General features: G+C 40.0%; 1 protein-coding gene across 2 annotated transcripts in view; it reads left to right on the top strand.

The window, feature by feature from the left end:
- rnf180 (ring finger protein 180) overlaps positions 1-20,480 on the top strand; it is a 50,867-nt gene that overhangs the window by 10,800 nt on the left and 19,587 nt on the right. For both annotated transcript variants that reach the window (NM_001114254.2, XM_012954387.3), the window contains 3 exon segments: positions 5,716-5,996; positions 10,531-10,626; positions 11,246-12,184. In NM_001114254.2, coding sequence (NP_001107726.2) covers positions 5,892-5,996; positions 10,531-10,626; positions 11,246-12,184 — 1,140 coding nt within the window. In that variant the 5' untranslated portion in view covers positions 5,716-5,891.

The raw sequence follows: 20,480 nt of genomic DNA, 5'->3' as shown, positions 1-20,480 counted from the left end.
TCCTGTTTCTAGTACATAGATGGCTTCCCTGCAGACTGACCACATCATGGCTAAACATTTTTAAAGGTCAGAAAATGTATCACAGAATGTCATTCTTCCCTGTGAAATCACCTTCTGCTTCTACCAGTTGATTTTTCCTGCAAAATGCTATTGATAACAATATAAAATTAAAATTTGAATTGAGTATTTCATAGTAGCTACACATAGGCTGATCCTTTTCAGAATCTAACAAGTCGCCCCTGGGCTAAATTAACAGTTACTGTAGGAGGGGCCATACTCGTTATGGCCACCTTTCTATTGTTCTGCAGGTTACAGCTCATCTTCACTTCCTTATCTGCTTATGGACCATACATTGACCAATACTGTGAATTGGCAGATTAAATTTTAAAAACTCTCCAGTCAACAAACCAATTAATATTTGTAGCTGTATTGCCAGCTTCAGACTAATTTTTTAGCTTAACTTCCTATTTTATTGTGCTTTTCATTTTTACTTGTGGCTATTTCTTTCTGTCTCATTTACATCAAATTGTTTTCTGTTTCTTGTGCTTGTTTAGTAGTTCTGTGCTGGTTACAGACTCTTTTGTAGTCCATTTTTTATGGGACAATCCAGCTGTTCCACAGGCAATAAAAAGTTTTCTACTAAAAGTAGAAACTGAGAATGTTGGGAAACAAAATATAACATTTTCCACTATGAGCAATATTTTTGTTCCATAGGGCTTTACCTAGTCTGTACTACTGGTTTACTTGATATACAGTCTGTTCACTCTTTCACTTATGTCTATATACCCTGGAGTTATTACATTAAGTCAAACGGATCTGAATACCACCAAGAGGCTGTAGTCTCACCAAAGTCGACCATGCACGGGCTAAACCATATGTTACCCTATCCCAAAGGCCCTTAACCTTTTTTTTTTTACCCATGAGCCATGAGTTGGGGAACAACACAAACATAAAAAAAAGTTTATGGGGGGCCAAATATGGGCTGTGAATGGCTACTTGTTAGCTCCTGTGTGCACTGGTAGCTTACAGGAGGCTCTGTTTGGATGCATACACGTTTTTATCCAACCAAAATGTGGCTCTAAAAGTAAGCTCCTTCTCTGAGGCCACTGGGAGCAACATCAAGGGGTTGGTAAGCAACATGTTGCTCGCAAGCCACTGGTTGGGGATCACTGCTGTAGATAAATAGGGCATGTTGAAATTGTACTGGTTCTAGAGGAAAACTATTGGAGACTGACTGATAAGTTGTTATTGATTTGTAGGGTTCCATTAAACAAAATGTATAGATCTTGTGCAAGTGGCCACCATTTTTTTGGCCATCTACCTGAACAAATGAAATAGCAGGAAGAGCTGTGGCTCAGGACTGAGAAGGGAGGGAGAATTAGTCATTTCTAGTCTTCCCACCTGGAGTTTAGTTTTGAATCATAAAAAGAGATATGTTATACTACTTATACTTATAAAACAAAGTAAAAATGTGTTGCATTTAAAAATGAATAATTGTAGTGCATTACAGTATGATATGGCAACCCACTCTTCGATATATATATATAAATACATTATATATGAACAACTATACATTTAATTTTCTTTGTTAATTATAATGTGTGTGCTTTACACATTCATATTAGTTCCTCCAATTAAATTACTTGTGCTCGGGGGTAGCTTCTGACATTTAAAAACAAAATGAAGCATCTATTGTTATCAGTATGAATAATTTATAGTTATCGACTAGCTCTGTATGTAATTGCCATTTCTGTAAATGCATTGAAATGAGTTTATTGTTCATTTTGTTGTTTATAATAACACAGATTTAAATGCGTATGTGTAAGGATGTCATTTACTAAAGACGCACACTGTTTTCACAGCAGACAAGTTAAGATAACATAACATATAGAAACATCCCACGCAGCAGCATAAGTACTACTATCTCCATTTGTTATCAGTGCTTTAAAACGTTCTTTATTACAAGCTGGTATATATTGCTTAGCTTTGGTTATTTGCTTTACAGTCTGTAGTGCATTGTGTTTTGCTGTAAATAATGACACAAAATATATACTAGTTTAGCCAAAAGAACTGGAAGCAGTAATTTGGCATATAGATTAATTAGCATGTCATGTCATGTAAATAGATTATCATCATTTCTATTTCCATTGAAATGATTGCTGCAAACCTTGCCATATCCAGCACTTTACCAGAGACACTTGGAGCAAGTCAGTGAGGGGGTCGAATCTCGCTGAGGCTAGTCGCCTACAATAGCTGAGAATTAACTGCAGGCAACTAATCTCCTCGTGTGCCACTGCCCTCAAGAGGGAACCTGTTTATGCCCTGGTAAAATCTCTTAATATGGTTGTTTGTTAATTAAAAGATAGTATAATAAATCCTTCACTTTCCTGTATGTTCCTGGTCATCTAATCAAATTCTATTTTTCTACCTTGCTGCTTCTTAACTCCTCTTAACTCTGGAATTCCATCCCTGAATTCCTCTCTAAGGGAACACTTCAAAAATCTCTTCAAAAAGAGTCTCAGAAACTCAAACGTTTGCAGCTCTTGAATATTATCTTGTCCAGTCTTGGCGTTTGCAAATGCCCAAACCTTTATGCACTTTTGCCTTCTTATTCTGTTTGTTATGCAGCCACTTAAATTGTAAGCTCTTTGGCAGGGGATTTCTTCCTACCGTGTTTTTATCCACAAAGCACTTAAATCACTTTGCATTTCACGTTTGCCCTTTCTGTTTGTAATTTTCTACATATTAAAATTGTACATAGTGCTTTAAGACAAGTGTTATACATACATACTCAGAATTGCACAGAAACTCAGAAATACACTTGCCAGCATTCCAATATGCTGCAAAAACTTTAGTGTCTGCAAGTACCCCTGTTTTTTACTTCTTTGCCAGAAAAAAGATTTGCTATTAACCAGTTCCACTCTTAAATACAGTGACATCTAGTGGCTGCAGCTTGCCATGCATGCTAAGAGGCAATGAAGGTATTTTGAGCAGGATATCATCATTTATTTACATAGCGCCACCGAATTACGCAGTACTTCACAATAATGTAACAAAACAAAAAAAAATACCACAAAATTTGTACATAAGCCAGGTGCCGAGCCTGTGCCTTAAGATGGCCATACACAGGATGATTTACTCCTCTAGCAATGTCGCCAAGCGAGCAGATCTTCTCCCGATATGGGAGATACCGGGCTAATTCAATCGTTTGGCCCTAGGCCAAAATGGCGGGCCGATGCGGTCCCACAGCCAACCGAAAATCAAACCTGCCCGATCGAGATCTGCCCAATTTTAGGCCAGATAAGCTGTCAAATCAGTCTAAAGGAGCCAAATTGGCAGCTAAAATCTGTCAGTTTATGGCAGGTATCTAACCTAGGCCATCACAGCCCTGCCTGCTAATAATATATAAATACTGATGTAAATATATCAGTTTCTTAGACCTTCGCAGAAGCAGACCTGAAATCATTTACAAAATTATCTCTCAATCAATACAGATATTTGAAGAAGAAGGAAAGGTAAGACCACTGGGGATGCCAAAATGTTAGGTACCCCCCCAGTGATTGTAATTGCTTACCTTAAACCCTGGGTTGGTGCTCCTGTTAGGAAAAAACTGCACCAGCCCAGGGTAGCTGCAAGAGTGCGATCCTCTTACTTCTTCTGTTTTCATGCTGCTTGCGTATGCACAGTAGAGTGAAAAGCCAAACTTTAATAAAAAAGCTGCCTCTCTCCCTCTACTGCACATGCACCAGCCCCGGGATTGCACAGGTAGATGAGAGAAGGAAGAGGATCCCTTGTTCACAGCTACCCCAGGCTGGGGCAGTTTTCTCTTAACAGAAGCACCAACCCAGGGTATAAGGTAAGCAATTACAATCACTGGGGGGTACCTAACATTTTGGCACCCCCAGTGATCTTACTTTTCCTTTTTCTTTAAACAAGGCAAAGTGAAATTGATTGGAATTGCACAGATAAAAACTAAGACATATCACAGAAATATCAAATATGATTGTGTAGAATCTGCCTATGTTAAATCTAAGGATGAAGAACACAGAGCTACTTAGTGGCAGCTGCTTGTCACGGCTACTAAATACCAGAAAATAACCTGTCATTGACAATACTGAGCATTTCCTCTGCTAAAACATACATAGAGACAATTAGCAGTAAATGATCATTGTCTATTTTTGTAGTCACGACAAGTAGCTGCTACTAGTAGCCCAGTGTGTCATTACCCTAAAGAATTGGGAATCAGATAGCATTTAGAGACTGATAATCAGTCAGGTTTAAGGAAGGCAGCAGCTAGGCTTGCAACTCAGAACATGTCTTTTTTTTAAGGAGGACATATTGTGTGAAAATCAAGAATGTGCCAGTGCATTATACTCTTCTAAATTTAAAAGAAATGTTCTGAAAGAAGTAGGGTTTCAGGCTGATTTATTGAAATTTTCCCCCATAACCCTATTCACCCCTCACATGTTTTCCATTTCCTGCTTCTTCCTTTCGCAGGCTGTTCAGGGGGGCCTGTGACACTCAGCACACTGCACTGTGGGATAGGAACCAACCAGCTGCTGGGCTGACCTGATAAGGGACTGAATCTTGTCCTTGCTTATGTGCCTGCAGGGCTGTGACTGGCAATTCCCCTCTTTCTGTTCTTCTGGCAGGGGTGTGTAGGACAAGCCATCCCTCATTTGAAACACAGATGGGGACCAGGGAGGAAAAGTGGTCTTTTTTTAAAGATAACATACATTTTTTGGCCAAAGTAAAATCAGCACTATATATTATTTATTATTGCCTACAATATTAGGTGGTTTCCTTTAAGTGTGTTCTCTATGTCCCAGCTATTTTAACGATACCTTATCAAGGTTAATTCTTATGGGTTGATTGACATAAGCTGTAGGTGTCATTTAGACACTTTTTTAGCATTGTATAACCACATGTAAATTAATATATTATTAACAATTAAAGTTACATGTATTGTTATAATATAACTATCCCCTAATATTATTCTATTTTATTTTTCGTACACCTGCTATAACAGCGTTCTATTAGTTTCTGTTAGGTTAGTGGTTGAGATCACATTCAATTATGTAAGTTACATTTTCTTTGTATGGTTTATGGATCACTGACTGACCCTTTCATGTTATGGATCAACCAGTAGCCTTTCTCGACTGCCAACGCACCATGTACCTGCCAGCAAGGCGTAAGATTAAATTTTCAGCTTGAATAGATCAGATGCAATGTGATAGGATATTGAAACTGACCCCTGAGGTGATAAAGATGCCCAGAGGGTCAGGAAATTGATATTGGCCAAACTGCCTACCCAAATCTGGGCATGTACGGACAGATTAAGGCCTCCTTGTCTCTTTCTCTTTCATTGTTAAACCAGCCTGTGACATTCCAAGCAGCAGTGTAGAAAATGTTAATGATCCTTTCAGATAGAGTGCAAATGATTCTGCTTTGTCTTGTGGGACATTAGCTCTAATCCTGAAGGTATAGTATATTGCATGAGTACCAAGAAATTATTTTCCCCATACAAACACAAAAATGCCTATAACATCCTAACAGTAAGAAAAAACATTTTCCCTTGATTTCCGCTACTTCCCACAATCTTGCACATAAGTGAAATATAAACATTTTTTTGCAACAGTAATAGTAACAGATATAGAAAAGTTGTATACAGTATGTTCTTCTTTTCATGATTTCATTGTCACCTTCCCTCTGCAGAATAAAGGCCTCAGCTTGAATGTCAGCGGTGGAACTACAATAAACTGTTTCCCAGAGCTGTGAATATCACAAGCAATGAAATGTCTTGGCTGAAGGCACATTTAAAAGTTTCACTCAACTCTTACATTTTATGCTGGTTTTATAGAGTGTGAAAAGCCTAGGCATTGTTAATTAAAATGAGTAGAGAAGAATTAAGTGCTCTTCTACGTTGTCGGAAATGTAGAAAATGTGTAGCAAATTCTGACAGCTTCATTAAGGATCAAGCATGCAGGTTTAACCACGTAAGTACAATATGTGTTCTTTCTTTTCTTTGTTCAATCTGCAGCAATATTGATGAATTTTATGCAAGGCAATATATTTAAAATGTAATAACTAAGTGTGTATTTAATACATAAGCGTTTATGCTGTTATAGAAAGCTGTGTAGCATGGCTTTTGTAATTAGTAGTTCTCATAAGAGATAAGCATAGATTCTGTTACTAACAGGTAAGCATATAGTACCAGGCAAACGTTTTTGAGCACTTGGAGTTTCATATGCTTTATGATGGTTTAAAGGAGAAGGCAAGGCCAATAAAGAGTTAATCTCAAGCTGCAGGCATACCTTCAGTTCTCTCAATAGTGCCCTTAAGTCTCCCCATATTTCTTCCGTTCAGATGATCAGAAGCCTCATAGGAAAAAAAACGCTGAGCTCTGTAAAGAAAGTTCCCATAATGCCTCACTCCTGCACCAAGACCGGTGTACATGCTCAGTTTGCAAGACTATGAGGAAGCTTCCTGCTGATTGGCTCAGATCACACATTCCTAAGAGGGGGGAGCAGGAGAGGGGAGAGACGTGTGTGGCTTTGGCACAGGAAAGCAAAGACAAGAAATCCTGTTTCTTTTGATAGAGGACTCTGTTTCTGTGAGTCCTTATGGCTGTACATAAATCTTTCTGGTAAAGCTTACTTAGGGGCATATTTTTCAAAGTACGAATTGGTACGAATGTGAAAAATTCTTATTTTTCTAACTTTTAGAACTTTGCGTATTTTCTATGATATTTTCGTTAACTTAAGCCACTTTTTCGTGCTTTGCGGCAATTTGTGCGACAAAATCGTATTTGTCACAACAACTACGCTTGTTATTTATTCAAGCTTCAGTATCGGGACTTTCTTTGGGCCAGGTTGGAGCTGCAGAGTGCCATTGAGCCCTATGGGAGGCTTTCCTTGGGCCGGGTTGGAGCTGCAGAGTGCCATTGAGCCCTATGGGAGGCTTTCCATGGGCCGGGTTGGAGCTGCAGAGTGCCATTGAGCCCTATGGGAGACTTTCCTTGGGCCGGGTTGGAGCTGCAGAGTGCCATTGAGCCCTATGGGAGACTTTCCTTGGGCCAGGTTGGAGCTGCAGAGTGCCATTGAGCCCTATGGGAGACTTTCCTTGGGCCGGGTTGGAGCTGCAGAGTGCCATTGAGCCCTATGGGATACTTTCCTTGGGCCGGGTTGGAGCTGCAGAGTGCCATTGAGCCTTATGGGATACTTTCCTTGGGCCAGGTTGGAGCTGCAGAGTGCCAATGAGTCCTATGGGAGACTTTCCTTGGGCCGGGTTGGAGCTGCAGAGTGCCATTGAGCCCTATGGGATACTTTCCTTGGGCCGGGTTGGAGCTGCAGAGTGCCATTGAGCCTTATGGGATACTTTCCTTGGGCCAGGTTGGAGCTGCAGAGTGCCATTGAGCCTTATGGGATACTTTCCTTGGGCCGGGTTGGAGCTGCAGAGTGCCATTGAGCCCTATGGGAGACTTTCCTTGGGCCAGGTTGGAGCTGCAGAGTGCCATTGAGCCCTATGGGAGACTTTCCTTGGGCCGGGTTGGAGCTGCAGAGTGCCATTGAGCCCTATGGGATACTTTCCTTGGGCCGGGTTGGAGCTGCAGAGTGCCATTGAGCCTTATGGGATACTTTCCTTGGGCCAGGTTGGAGCTGCAGAGTGCCAATGAGTCCTATGGGAGACTTTCCTTGGGCCGGGTTGGAGCTGCAGAGTGCCATTGAGCCCTATGGGATACTTTCCTTGGGCCGGGTTGGAGCTGCAGAGTGCCATTGAGCCTTATGGGATACTTTCCTTGGGCCGGGTTGGAGCTGCAGAGTGCCATTGAGCCTTATGGGATACTTTCCTTGGGCCAGGTTGGAGCTGCAGAGTGCCATTGAGCCCTATGGGAGACTTTCCTTGGGCCAGGTTGGAGCTGCAGAGTGCCATTGAGTCCTATGGGAGACTTTCCTTGGGCCAGGTTGAAGCTGCAGAGTGCCATTGAGCCCTATGGGAGACTTTCCTTGTGCCAGGTTGGAGCTGCAGAGTGCCATTGAGCCCTATGGGAGACTTTCCTTGGGCCAGGTTGGAGCTGCAGAGTGCCATTGAGCCCTATGGGAGACTTTCCTTGGGCCAGGTTGAAGCTGCAGAGTGCCATTGAGCCCTATGGGAGACTTTCCTTGTGCCAGGTTGGAGCTGCAGAGTGCCATTGAGCCCTATGGGAGACTTTCCTTGTGCCAGGTTGGAGCTGCAGAGTGCCATTGAGCCCTATGGGAGACTTTCCTTGTGCCAGGTTGGAGCTGCAGAGTGCCATTGAGCCCTATGGGAGACTTTCCTTGGGCCAGGTTGGAGCTGCAGAGTGCCATTGAGCCTTATGGGATACTTTCCTTGGGCCAGGTTGGAGCTGCAGAGTGCCATTGAGCCCTATGGGAGACTTTCCTTGGGCCAGGTTGGAGCTGCAGAGTGCCATTGAGTCCTATGGGAGACTTTCCTTGGGCCAGGTTGAAGCTGCAGAGTGCCATTGAGCCCTATGGGAGACTTTCCTTGTGCCAGGTTGGAGCTGCAGAGTGCCATTGAGCCCTATGGGAGACTTTCCTTGTGCCAGGTTGGAGCTGCAGAGTGCCATTGAGCCCTATGGGAGACTTTCCTTGTGCCAGGTTGGAGCTGCAGAGTGCCATTGAGCCCTATGGGAGACTTTCCTTGGGCCAGGTTGGAGCTGCAGAGTGCCATTGAGCCTTATGGGATACTTTCCTTGGGCCAGGTTGGAGCTGCAGAGTGCCATTGAGCCTTATGGGATACTTTCCTTGGGCCAGGTTGGAGCTGCAGAGTGCCATTGAGTCCTATGGGAGACTTTCCTTGGGCCGGGTTGGCGCTGCAAGTGCCATTGAGTCCTATGGGAGACTTTCCTTGGGCCGGGTTGGAGCTGCAGAGTGCCATTGAGCCCTATGGGAGACTTTCCTTGGGCCAGGTTGGAGCTGCAGAGTGCCATTGAGCCCTATGGGAGACTTTCCTTGGGCCAGGTTGGAGCTGCAGAGTGCCATTGAGCCCTATGGGAGACTTTCCTTGGGCCAGGTTGGAGCTGCAGAGTGCCATTGAGCCCTATGGGAGACTTTCCTTGGGCCAGGTTGGAGCTGCAGAGTGCCATTGAGTCCTATGGGAGGCTTCCAAAATCATGCACTGAAGTTTCAAAGTCAGAAAGGTTTTCAGGCCGTTTACAATCGTTCGGATACGAAGTACGAATGTCTTACAGTGGAACAGCAAAATTTGCCATTTATTTTACACAGCTTTTTACACAATTTTTTTGGTGAATTTTGTGTTACACAGCATAATGCATAGGCCACTAGGCCTTCTATTAATTGACCGTTGTGCCCTAGGCACGCTCCCCCCAGCATCCACCCTTTTCTGCCAACCCTTAGTTCCGTCTCGTACTCTATCAAGTCTTGCCCTCTTGCCTGGACAAGGATGGGCTGAGACCTGCTAGACAAGGAGCCAAAGAGAAAGGGAAACTTTTTTAGATGGTAAGGTATTTTGGACAGGACCCTCATTACCTCTTGTATCAGTTATTGGTTGTTTTGTATGTGAATCTGAATGTTCAGTGTATACACTGATTAATTGTACAGCGATGCGGAATTTGTTGCCGGGGTCTAAATATGTAATAATAATCTTTGGAAATGACCAGTCACCGCAATGGTGCTTTGTTTTTAGATTCATGAAAAACTCAGCCCCCAAATCACTGGGTGCAATTTACCCTTAAAGGCAACGTATATTTTCTATTTTGAAGTATAAATTATTTTCACCTTGTTTTTGATTTAATAGGTGTTTGTATAGCTTGGGGAAATGGCATATGGGGAGATTTCAGGCATTTTGAACGTTTTTTTTATTAGCCAAAACACACAGAAGCACCCTGTAGATGCACACTGCCATGTTTTTAGGCAGAATTTCCTGCAATGGCAGGTACCTGTGTTTCAGCCAACTTTCATACAGGCCAGCAGAGGGTCATTTTCTGGTGTGGCAAATGATTTGCAATGTGCCAGTTTCCCTAATGAAACATTTCGTTCCTGCCTATTTACTATTAGATGCAAAAGATTGTCCTACAGATTACAAACAAATTATCCATTTATTTAACAGCATCATTCTTTGTAATGTTTCAGACTGTGTTTGGCAAAGTAAATTAATCAATATCAGCGCTCTAAATGTCAATTACTTATGAAACTCTTTTAACGTAATTATATTAATAACAGGAATATTTCATGCAAATCCCACTCCTCCAAGCAAGCATGGCCTTTTGACCCATCAGTTTAGCAATGTCCTTCCCACAGCACACAGATTATTATCTGCTTTCTGTTTCATAGCACGGGCGCTGTAAATACAGCTCTAATTAGGTTTAAAACATAAACTTTAATGAAGGCATGGAGCCTTTCTGAATAAGTCAGATTAAAATTCTTATCTCCAAAGGATTTAATTATAAAATGATTTCTTGATGGAAACCTTATTGCTAAAATTCATTGCCACCTTGACTAACCCCAAATTCCTTTCTGTTCTATGCAGAACAATCTTGACTCCTCAGATCATCTGAATTCTTGCACCATATGGCACATGGATGTAGAAACAGTACCAGACTGGATAAAGAGACTGGTAGAAGAGGTATGAAAGGGTATAAAAGGAAATCAAACATACCGATAAATAGAAATCCACAGTCTTCTTATTAAGGTTACTGTACTTGGCCAGAGATATAGCAGTTCTATTACACCCATATCTTTTTGTATGTGAAGTATTGTTACCTCACTCTGGCTGTGCTAATACACACACATACCTCTGAGCTGAATCTTTGTAATAGGCCAGTGCTCTATTTTAAAGGCACAATGCTTTACTTTGTAAATGTATCTGTTTTAGTTATTGCCACATCATATATCTATTAAAAGATATGTAAATATATACCCTCAGTACTATACACAATATTTTAAAACTAGCATTTCCGGAAACTCTCAAATTCACCTTTTTTATTTTGTTACCTTTAGATAGAAGCCTATTTAAAGCGTTTGCATGTTGTATATTTCCACCTTGTATATATTATATTCTAGAGACTTCTGAATTGCTTAGCCTTGCTCTTTCAGCTGTGGCTGAAAAGTGTGTTATTTGCTGATCAGCCTGTTCATCACAGAAAGCCAACCAGAAAGGGAAACTCTTTTGTAGCCAAACAAAAAGTCACTGTAGCAGTTTTGTGTCCCTGAAACAATGTATTTCCACTCTTTCTTACTTTTAGGCACACTGGACTACCGGGAAGCTGAACTGCCCTGTCTGTGGGGCACGTCTTGGGGCCTTTAACTTTGCTGGGAATCTAAAATGCTCTTGTGGCCAGAGCACAGTTTTATATTTGTGTAAAAGCAAGATTGATTATGAAGCAGCTCTCCCATTAAGGATTCTTAAACCACTTGTGAAGACTGTGCCAAAGTCAAAATTGCGGTCTGTGTGTAAAAAGGAACTGAAATGTAGAGTGATGGATGAATTGGTAAAAAGGCACAGTCACAACAATTTAACCATGGAGAAAAGCAAGCAAGTGATGGGAAGATTAGCTGAGGCTCTGTGCCTGGAAGTGCAATCATCCAAACAATCTGAGGTGAGGGAGACAAAGACCACAGCTTTTAGTCTATATAAATCTGACTCTGCTTCAGAAACCATTAAGGCTAAGTGTAACCAGAATGGTTTTCATAGAAAATCAAGTAGTTTGGATTTTGATTTTTTTAAAAATTCCTTTGATCTTTTTGAAAATAACAGTATAGAGTTATCCAGTAGTCAAGCAGCAGGTGTGTGTTTCAACATATGCAGCGAAACCTCAAGGCAATTGTTTAGTGGTCACTACAGATTTGGCAGTGAAAACCCACAAGCAAGATTACCCGAGGGAGAACAAACTCAAGACAGTTGCAGTACTGGTGCTGAAAGTGTGCTTGCAGTACAGCCATATTTGGATCCTGATACCAACACTGTTCATGTGCCAACTCCAACTTCCAACATGGCTCCAGACTCAACACTGACAGAAGATAACTTACAAGTACCTCCAGTTGATACTGGCCCCTCTGACAACCCTTCACCTCCATCTTCCTGCTTGGTAGCTATCAATCAAAGACTAAAGAAGAGAGAAATAAATAAGCTTAAGAGCCTAAGGAGGAAGCAAAGGAAGAGGGAAAAATGGCTTCAACAACAGGTACGTGTAGTGGATCTAATAATATATGTTATCTATAGTATTTGTAAGTATATTGAGGATTATACCTGTATCCATCTCGTTGTACTCTGAGCTGTATGTATTGCTGCTTTCTGATATTCCAGTACTGCATAAACCTAGAAACCTAGAATGGTTTAATAAACCCCGAAACCTAGAATGGTATAATAGATGAGAACCTCTAAGCACATTGAGACTAGAACATGGAATGGCAGGAGTTTCATATCTGGGGGACACAGTTCAGATACATATGGTCTACCTTTATGCCTATCTATCTAAAAGCTTGTATGTTCCTTATTAAAGGGCATATCAGATGTTTTGTCCTGTGAGCTTTGGCACTGTTTTTTTAAAGGATGTGTCGACCCCAAAAATAAGTTTTTGTCTAATAAAAGAGAACATAATTCTAAGCAACTTTCCTATATAAATTTATTAAAAATTTTCAGTGCTTTAAAAGTTATTTGTTAATGTAATTACTATTGAAGCAGCATTTGCTGAACTCCTGGTTGTTTCTTTTTAAACAATGTTGCAAAGGTCAGTCTCCTCCAGCAAGATGGGTCTGTCAGTCTGCTGCCTTGTGTTAAATTGTTTCATATGTCAGAGCAACCAGGGCAGGGAATAGAAAAGGACAGGCCTTCAGACTAGGCCAAAACCACTGCTGTAGCTTCTCTAGTTATCGCTGCTGCTTTTTGCAGTTACTGATGGTCACAGTACTACGAATAATGCAAACATATTCTTTATCTTAGGTGAATAAAAATAATATTATTTAATTACCATATTAACAGCATTAGAATAAAGATGAATGAGCATTATAGTCCATTCCTTTATTTTTAGCACAAATTATATCCAGGCTGTTTGTTGCTTGGTTAATAATATAGCATTTGTGAAGAAAATGGCTCAGAACTGCAGTGACTTATTTTTTTGAACAGCAGAGGGCGACAACTATCATTGAACAATTGAAAGCACTTGACAAAATGTATTTTGCAATTAGAACTATTGCACATGATTTATACTGCAAAGCTTTGATTGCATCGCTTTCTAAAATAGAACATTTAGACCGTCAAAGGGCAAAAACTGTATAGTTTAATTTACATTTTTTGTACAAAATCAGTTAATTGGGTTGTATTCAACAACTTACTTTGTTGTTAAGTCCGAAAATTACTGGCAATGCACAGCAGTTCATCATAAGGCCAAGCTGAAAGAACAGAATACAGCTATAGTATGTTCAACATGACGCAAATAAATAGACATTGTAGTAGATAATGTATAGTAGCCAAGGCCACACAGGCTACAAAGTCCTGTCCTCTTTCCTTTTTTTTATTGTCTCTTAACACTTCATCTTGAATGTAAATGTATTTTTGTATTTATTTCTCATACTGTATTGATCCCTAGTACATATAAACAAGCAAAGAGCAACGTTTCGGGACCCTCCGGACCCTTTCTCAAGCTATTTTGAGAAAGGGTCCGGAGGGTCCCGAAACGTTGATCTTTGCTTGTTTATATGTACTTGGGCAAATAAAACACAATTTTTTCACGGCTTGCATCTTCAGTGTGCTACTGGATTTTTTGTTGTTGGATATTGACCCCCATGCAAGGTGAGGTTCTTCCAGTATTTGCACCTGATACCCGCTTGGGTAAGTTAACAGAGGGTTGAGCTCCCCAATACTGCTATTACTGTATTGATCCCGGTCTGTTCCAGTTTTCTCTTGTACAATACTTTATATACAAGAAGCAATATATAAATTGAAATAATCATTGCACGCTAACTGTTGTGATATATGTATCATCTTATAGCCGTTTGTAAGTAACCACCCAAGAGGAGTAATGGACTTGTGTGCACACTTTGTGTGAAACTTTTCTATATTTCCAGACACCGCATTATAAGTACATTTGGCCCTTCTCTTGTTTTACATATTTTTTTGAAGAGGTACTGCCCTATATGCGCTCCCTTGTCTTTCCACTTTAGATTAGTACAGCCCTTCTAGCAGTCACAAGTGAAGACTGCACACGGGAGCAAATTTTGCCTATTAATGCACTACATTAATATGTCATGCAAACATATCAATTATATCAACCCAAATTAGTCAGTCCTAGAACCCCCCAACCTTATCCTATCAGATTGTATAGATGGACTGCTAAATATCCTAATCTTTTTTCAGCATATCCAGTCTAAATGGTTAACTTTGGAAGCAGTTTCTAAGCCATATTCTGCATGATAACTTAATTAATTAAGATGGTTTAATATTAAGGTGAAATCATTTGGGATAAATATCCCTCAACAGTTAACGTTATCCGAAGCCATCTTAATTAAATGAATAATAGGGCTTAAAATCTCTTGACATACACTAGACCTTCAAAATCTTATATTTGTTTTTTGTATTTTATTATTTTTTTCTTTTGATAAAACATTTTTGGATAAACATTTCTAATTCTGTGGTGCCACTCACAGCTGGAAAAAAAGTTATTTGTGCCTAGTACTTTCTACATTCATTTGTAATGATTTTAATCATTAATCACTGGGAGTGCCCATTCCAGACAAGATGGTGATGCACAATACCTGTTATCTGAAAACCAATTATACAGAAAGCTCCGAATTACAGGAAGGCCATCTCCAATTGACTAAATAATAAAAAATAAACATTTCCTTTTTCTCTGTAATGATAAAACAGTAGCTTGTACTTGATAACAACTAAAATAGTATTAACCCTTTTTGAAAGCAAAGTAATCCTTCTTGGGTTTATCTAGTATAAGTAAATCTAAAGCAATTGGATTTGCTAAGTAATCATTGAAGATGTTTTACTACTCATCCGAGCAGCTTCTTCATTTCAGTTGAGTTTTTCAAACCTAGAAACACACTGAGACAAAAACTGGTGCACCCAAAGGATCCAACACCAAAGGAAAAACAAAGTCCAGTGTAGCGAGAAGTGCACAAACCTATACATTGGGAACACAAAGCAACTGCTCTCCAAGCGAATGGCTCAGCATAGGAGGGTGAACTCTACAGGGCAAGACTCAGCTGTATTTCTACACCTAAAAGACAAGGGACGCTCTTTTGAGAAAAGCAACATCCAAATTTTGAACAAGAAGACCGCTGATATGAAAGAAGTGTAAAAGAGTTTATTCATGTTAAAGTGGAGAAACCATCCATAAACAGAGGTGGAGCCTTCAACACCACCTGTCTGCTAAATACAATGCTGTTCTAACATCTGTTCCCCACCAGTTTCAGAACTCTTTACACATCCATTCATGCAACTCTCACAAGTAACTCATAGGAGTTGCATGATACTTTGGTAATCCTATCAAAGTAACTCCACAGCATTCACACCTCTGAGAGTTTCAGGTGTCACCTGTGTGAAGAGTTAAGGTCCCAATACACGGGCCGATAGTAGCTGCCGATATCGGCAGCTTATCGGCCCGTGTAGGGGCAGAACCGAGGGGCCTGGCCGACCGATATCTGGCCTGAAATTGGCCAGATATCAATCGGGCAGGTTAGAAAATCCAGCGAACCGACTCCCCCATTGCCGCGTGTAGAATTCGATCGTTTGGCCCCAGGGCCAAACGATCGAATTCACCTACATGCCTCCCCGATATCGCCCACCCATAGGTGGGGATATTGGGTGAAGATCCACTCGCTTGGCGACATCGCCAATCGAGCAGATCTGCCCGTGTATGGCCAGCTTTACAATGTGCCATTGTGATTGGATTAATGGAAGAGTTTATATGCTAAGGACTTCCCAGAAGAAGCTGCTCAGATGAGTAGTGAAACATCTTCAATAATTACTTAGCAAGTCCAGTTGTTTTATATTTACTTTTACTAGATATACCATGACCTGGATGAATGGAAATCTTCTTAGTCCTACTTGGGTTTATTTAACGTCAATTATTTTTTAAAAAACTTATGGAGATCCAGATTACGGAAACACCCCTTATCCGGAAAACCCCAGAACCTGAGCATTCAGGATAACAGGTCCCATACCTGTAGTAACCCTGGGCAGTGTGTTTTTCAAAGAAAAGGAGTGCGGTCCTGGGGTCTGAGTTTAGCAGTTATAAAAAGAATGACATTCCCCTGTGATTAGCTTTTTTTTTGTTCTTTAAACAGTAAATTCAGCAAGATTCCCTTTGTTTATTTAGGTAAGAGGGGTGCACATGGTCCACTAAAGAATAAAACACTTCCTGTCATCTATTATGTTACAGAGGTTAGGTGTTTAAATTGCAGATTTTCATACCCTCAAACTGCACTTCTTTGGACTTGCCTGATTAACGAGACATTTGGAAACAATAATGCCTCATTATCTTCCCATTAAATGTTTCTCTGTTGCCACAAAGTGCATACGCATAGCTCTGTAAGGCTGCAGATTAGTAACGCATTGATTCCCTACTTGCATTTTATTTTCAGTGATTTATTGTTCATTTTAACTTTGCTTAATTGCTTGTATGTACCTGGCCCCTTAATAAATCCTCTAGAAAAAAATATATCATTTATTTGAACATCGTTCACATTATGCAAAAGTATAAGATAAAATCACTAACTGCGAAATCAGTGACTAATCATACATGCCATTTAAGGGGTAGTTTACCTTTAAGTTAACTTTTAGTATGTTATAGCAACTTTTCAATCGGTGTCCATTTTGTGTAGTTTTTCAGTTATATCAGGGGCACTGCTACCATGAGCCGAGTTGAGAAGACTTGGGCGGCAGTGCCCTGCATGATACCAAAGGCAGCAAAAAGAGAGGAAATTCTTATTTTTAAATCATAATTTCAGCTCTTCTGGCTAGGACCCCTGAGGCGGAGCTGAATTATATGCCATCTTCTGACTATTTCCATCTTTCAGATGGGGGTCACTGATGCCAGCAGCCAAAAACTATTGTTATTGTTACTTTGTAGTACTTATCTTTCTATTCAGGCCCTCTCCTCTTAATATTCCAGCCTCTTATTCAAACCACAGCCTGATTGCTAAGGTAAGCAACTAAATAGGTGTTGAAATTTCACAATGGAGAGTTGAACAAGAAGCTAAATAATTCACAAATAATAAAAATAAAGACTGGTTGTAAATTGTCACAGAATTTCACTCTCTACATCATAGTAAAAGGTTTTGTAAGGTGAACAACCCCTTTGAAGGAGAAGGAAAGTCATTTTGGCATTTTACTGCCAATAGATTTGCCACATTAATGCCGCCTAGAACAATATATTTATTCTGCAGAAACCATTAACATCCTTGAGTAAACAGCTTTAGAAGCTTTCTCCTTTTACTTAAGATAGCAGCTGCCATTTTTGGTAGCTTCCTTCCTGCAGTCTCTAGCTGTTATAGCTGAGATCATACATTCCTAAGGGAGGGGGGAGGGAATTCTTAGCATTCGGTGGGAGCAGGAAAGAAGAGAGAACTGCACAGACTCTGGCCCCGGAATTAAGGCTGTTTCTGAGAAAGGAAGTCAGACACTGGAACATAATGTTTACAAAAAAAGAGACAAGAAATGTTATGTTTCTTTTGATAGAGGACTTACTGTAAGTGCTGTAAGTGCTTATAGCTGTATTTACATAGACATTTCTGATAAAGATTACTTAGTTTTACTTTTCCTTCTCTTTTAAAGGAACAGTAGCACCAAAAAATGAAAGTGTATAAAAGTAACTAAAATATAATGTGCTGCTGCCCTGCACTGGTAAAAGTTGTGTGTTTACTTCAGAAAGTCTACTATAATTTATATAAATAAGCTGCTGTGTAGCCATGGGGGCAGCCATTTAAAGGAGAAAAGGCACAGGCACATAGCAGATAACAGATAAAACACTATTGTATTCTACAGAACTTATCTTTTATCTGCTATGTAACCTGTGCCTTTTCTCCATTTTTCCAGTTCGAATGGCTGCCCCCGGGGCTACACAGCAGCTTATTATATAAATTACAGTAGTGTTACTGTAGCAAACACACCAATTTTACCAGTGCAGGGCAATAGTGCATTATATTTTTATTACTTTAAAGCTCTTTTATTTTTTGGTGTTACTGTTCCTTTAACAAGAAGAGGTAAATCCTGTATAGTGCTCTGCAAAATGGAACATAGAGAACTGCCTCCGCCCCTATGATTACAGCAATTCCTGAATTATCCATCATTGTATTCATGAGGGGAGAATAAGGAGTGTCTCCTGCACCCATCCCCTGCCTTATGTGTTATTTAGGTGTGCCTGCCTACAACACGGCCCTTTGCTTATTACCTGCCTTTTAGTTTGCTTTCTATGTAGATAAGGAATTAGGGTTCATGCAGTGAAGCTGTGCTTATGAAAGGGCCAAAAAGAGCGTTCTGAAACGCTGAAGTATTTCCAACAATCATATTTATAATACAGGTATGGGATCCGTTATCCAGAAAGCTCTGAATTACCCAAGGAGCACCTATTATAGACTCAATTATTATCATATAATTCACATTTTTAAAAATGAGTTCCTTTTACTCTGAAAGGATAAAGCAGTTTCTTGTTCTTGGTCCCATCAAATATATAATTACAGGTATAGGATCTGTTACCTGGAAACCCGTTATCTGGAAAGTTCCGAATTACGGGAAGGCAATCTTCCATAGACCTCATTATAAGCAAATAATTCTCATTTTTAAAAATGGTTTCCTTTTTCTCTGTAATAATAAAACAGTACCTTTTTGAATGCAAAACAATCCTATTGGGTTTAATTAATGTTTTATTTTTTTTTAGTAGACTTAAGTTATGAAGATCCAAATTATGGAAAGGCCCCTTATCCAGAATACCCTTGGTCCCGAACATTCTGGATAACGGGTCCTATACCTGTAATAATAAAACAGTACCTTGTACTTAATCCCAACTAAGATATAAGTAATCCTTATTGGAGGCCATACAAGCCTATTGGGTTTATTCAATATTCAAATGATTTTTTAGCAGACTTAAGTTATGGAGATCCAAATTATGGAAAGATCCCTTATCCGGAAAACCCCAGGTCCCGAGCATTCTGGATAACAGGTCCCATACCTGTACTACTATTAATAGGCTACTATTAGAGGCAGAACAATCCTGTTGGGTTTATTTAATGGTTAAATGATTGTTTAGTAGAATTAAGTATGGATATCCAGATTATGGAATGACCCCTTATCCGGAACCCAGGTCCCGAGCAATCTGGATATCAGGTCCCATGTAAGCAGGATGCAATCTCTACTTGTCCCCTGTTCATATAGATTACAGTGCGTGAGAGCGTGTGACACTGCGGGTCAGCGGGCAGGGCAAGAGTGACACATTCACATTAAGTGCACATTTGCAGGACAAATAAACATGGCTCCGATCAAGTGAAAGAGGCACTATTGAGAGAAAATAATTTAGTGACTGAGTACAGTATCCTTGTACTTGTCCTTTAAGTATTACAAGGATGCTGTCATATAATGGCCCCTTTTTATTACTATTATACTATTTTATTTGTTAGACCAAGTTGTTTTGCTATTTTTCTATCATTAGAGGTTTGGATGCCAGTAAATCTGCCATATAGTAACGTGCTCTGTTGCTCCTTCTAAATTGCTTTCCGTGCTAAAAGTCGATTGAAGGGCATCTGGATGCACCGAAGCACAAATCTGCCTTACAGCTAAAGGGCAGCTATTTTATGTTGGAACCTTGTATCTCCATTATAGTAGAATTCAACCACAAGTTACTTAAAGAATGTGTTCTACAGACTTATATAGTAATCTGACTCTCTCAGCACTTTTGGAGATCATTTACCAATATCCATTATTAATAACATATAAATAAGTTTGGTGGGAAACAGAAACACTCCAAAAGACAAAATCCTCTTTATATTTAATGAAGCTTAGTTAGTGCTCAAATGAAATCTGCTAGCTGTGCTTGCTGAATATTCAGTGAAGCCTCTGCCCCCTCCTGGATAAAAGTCAGGTTGCATGTGTTTGCAAGATCTTTTTCATTTTCTGGATTTGTTTTATTTAGTATGTGCACCAAATATTATTCAAAATAATGTTTAAATATTGTTATCTAATTAGCTGCTGTGCAAGGACCAAGCGTGGAATAGCTTTTTATTTCCCGTTTGACTTCCTTAGTTCAAAAGATACAAAAACAATAGGCAAAAAAGTATTTCGGTGAAAAAACTATTAATTGAGCTCATGTTGTTCACATTAAATCCCCCTTCATAATGGACTCCTGCTAACAAAACAGTCATTACAAAGTGAAGGGTTTGGGATTGTGTACTGATAAATCGTGGAAGGACCAAAGGTGGAGTAGCTTCAATTTCTCTGTTCATCCTGTTCAGAATATAGATTCCCAGTGCACCAATAAT

The sequence above is a fragment of the Xenopus tropicalis genome, chromosome 1 (genome assembly GCF_000004195.4).
Source record: "Xenopus tropicalis strain Nigerian chromosome 1, UCB_Xtro_10.0, whole genome shotgun sequence".
Lineage (NCBI taxonomy): Eukaryota > Metazoa > Chordata > Amphibia > Anura > Pipidae > Xenopus > Xenopus tropicalis.
This window is presented reverse-complemented; position numbering and strand designations above follow the sequence as displayed.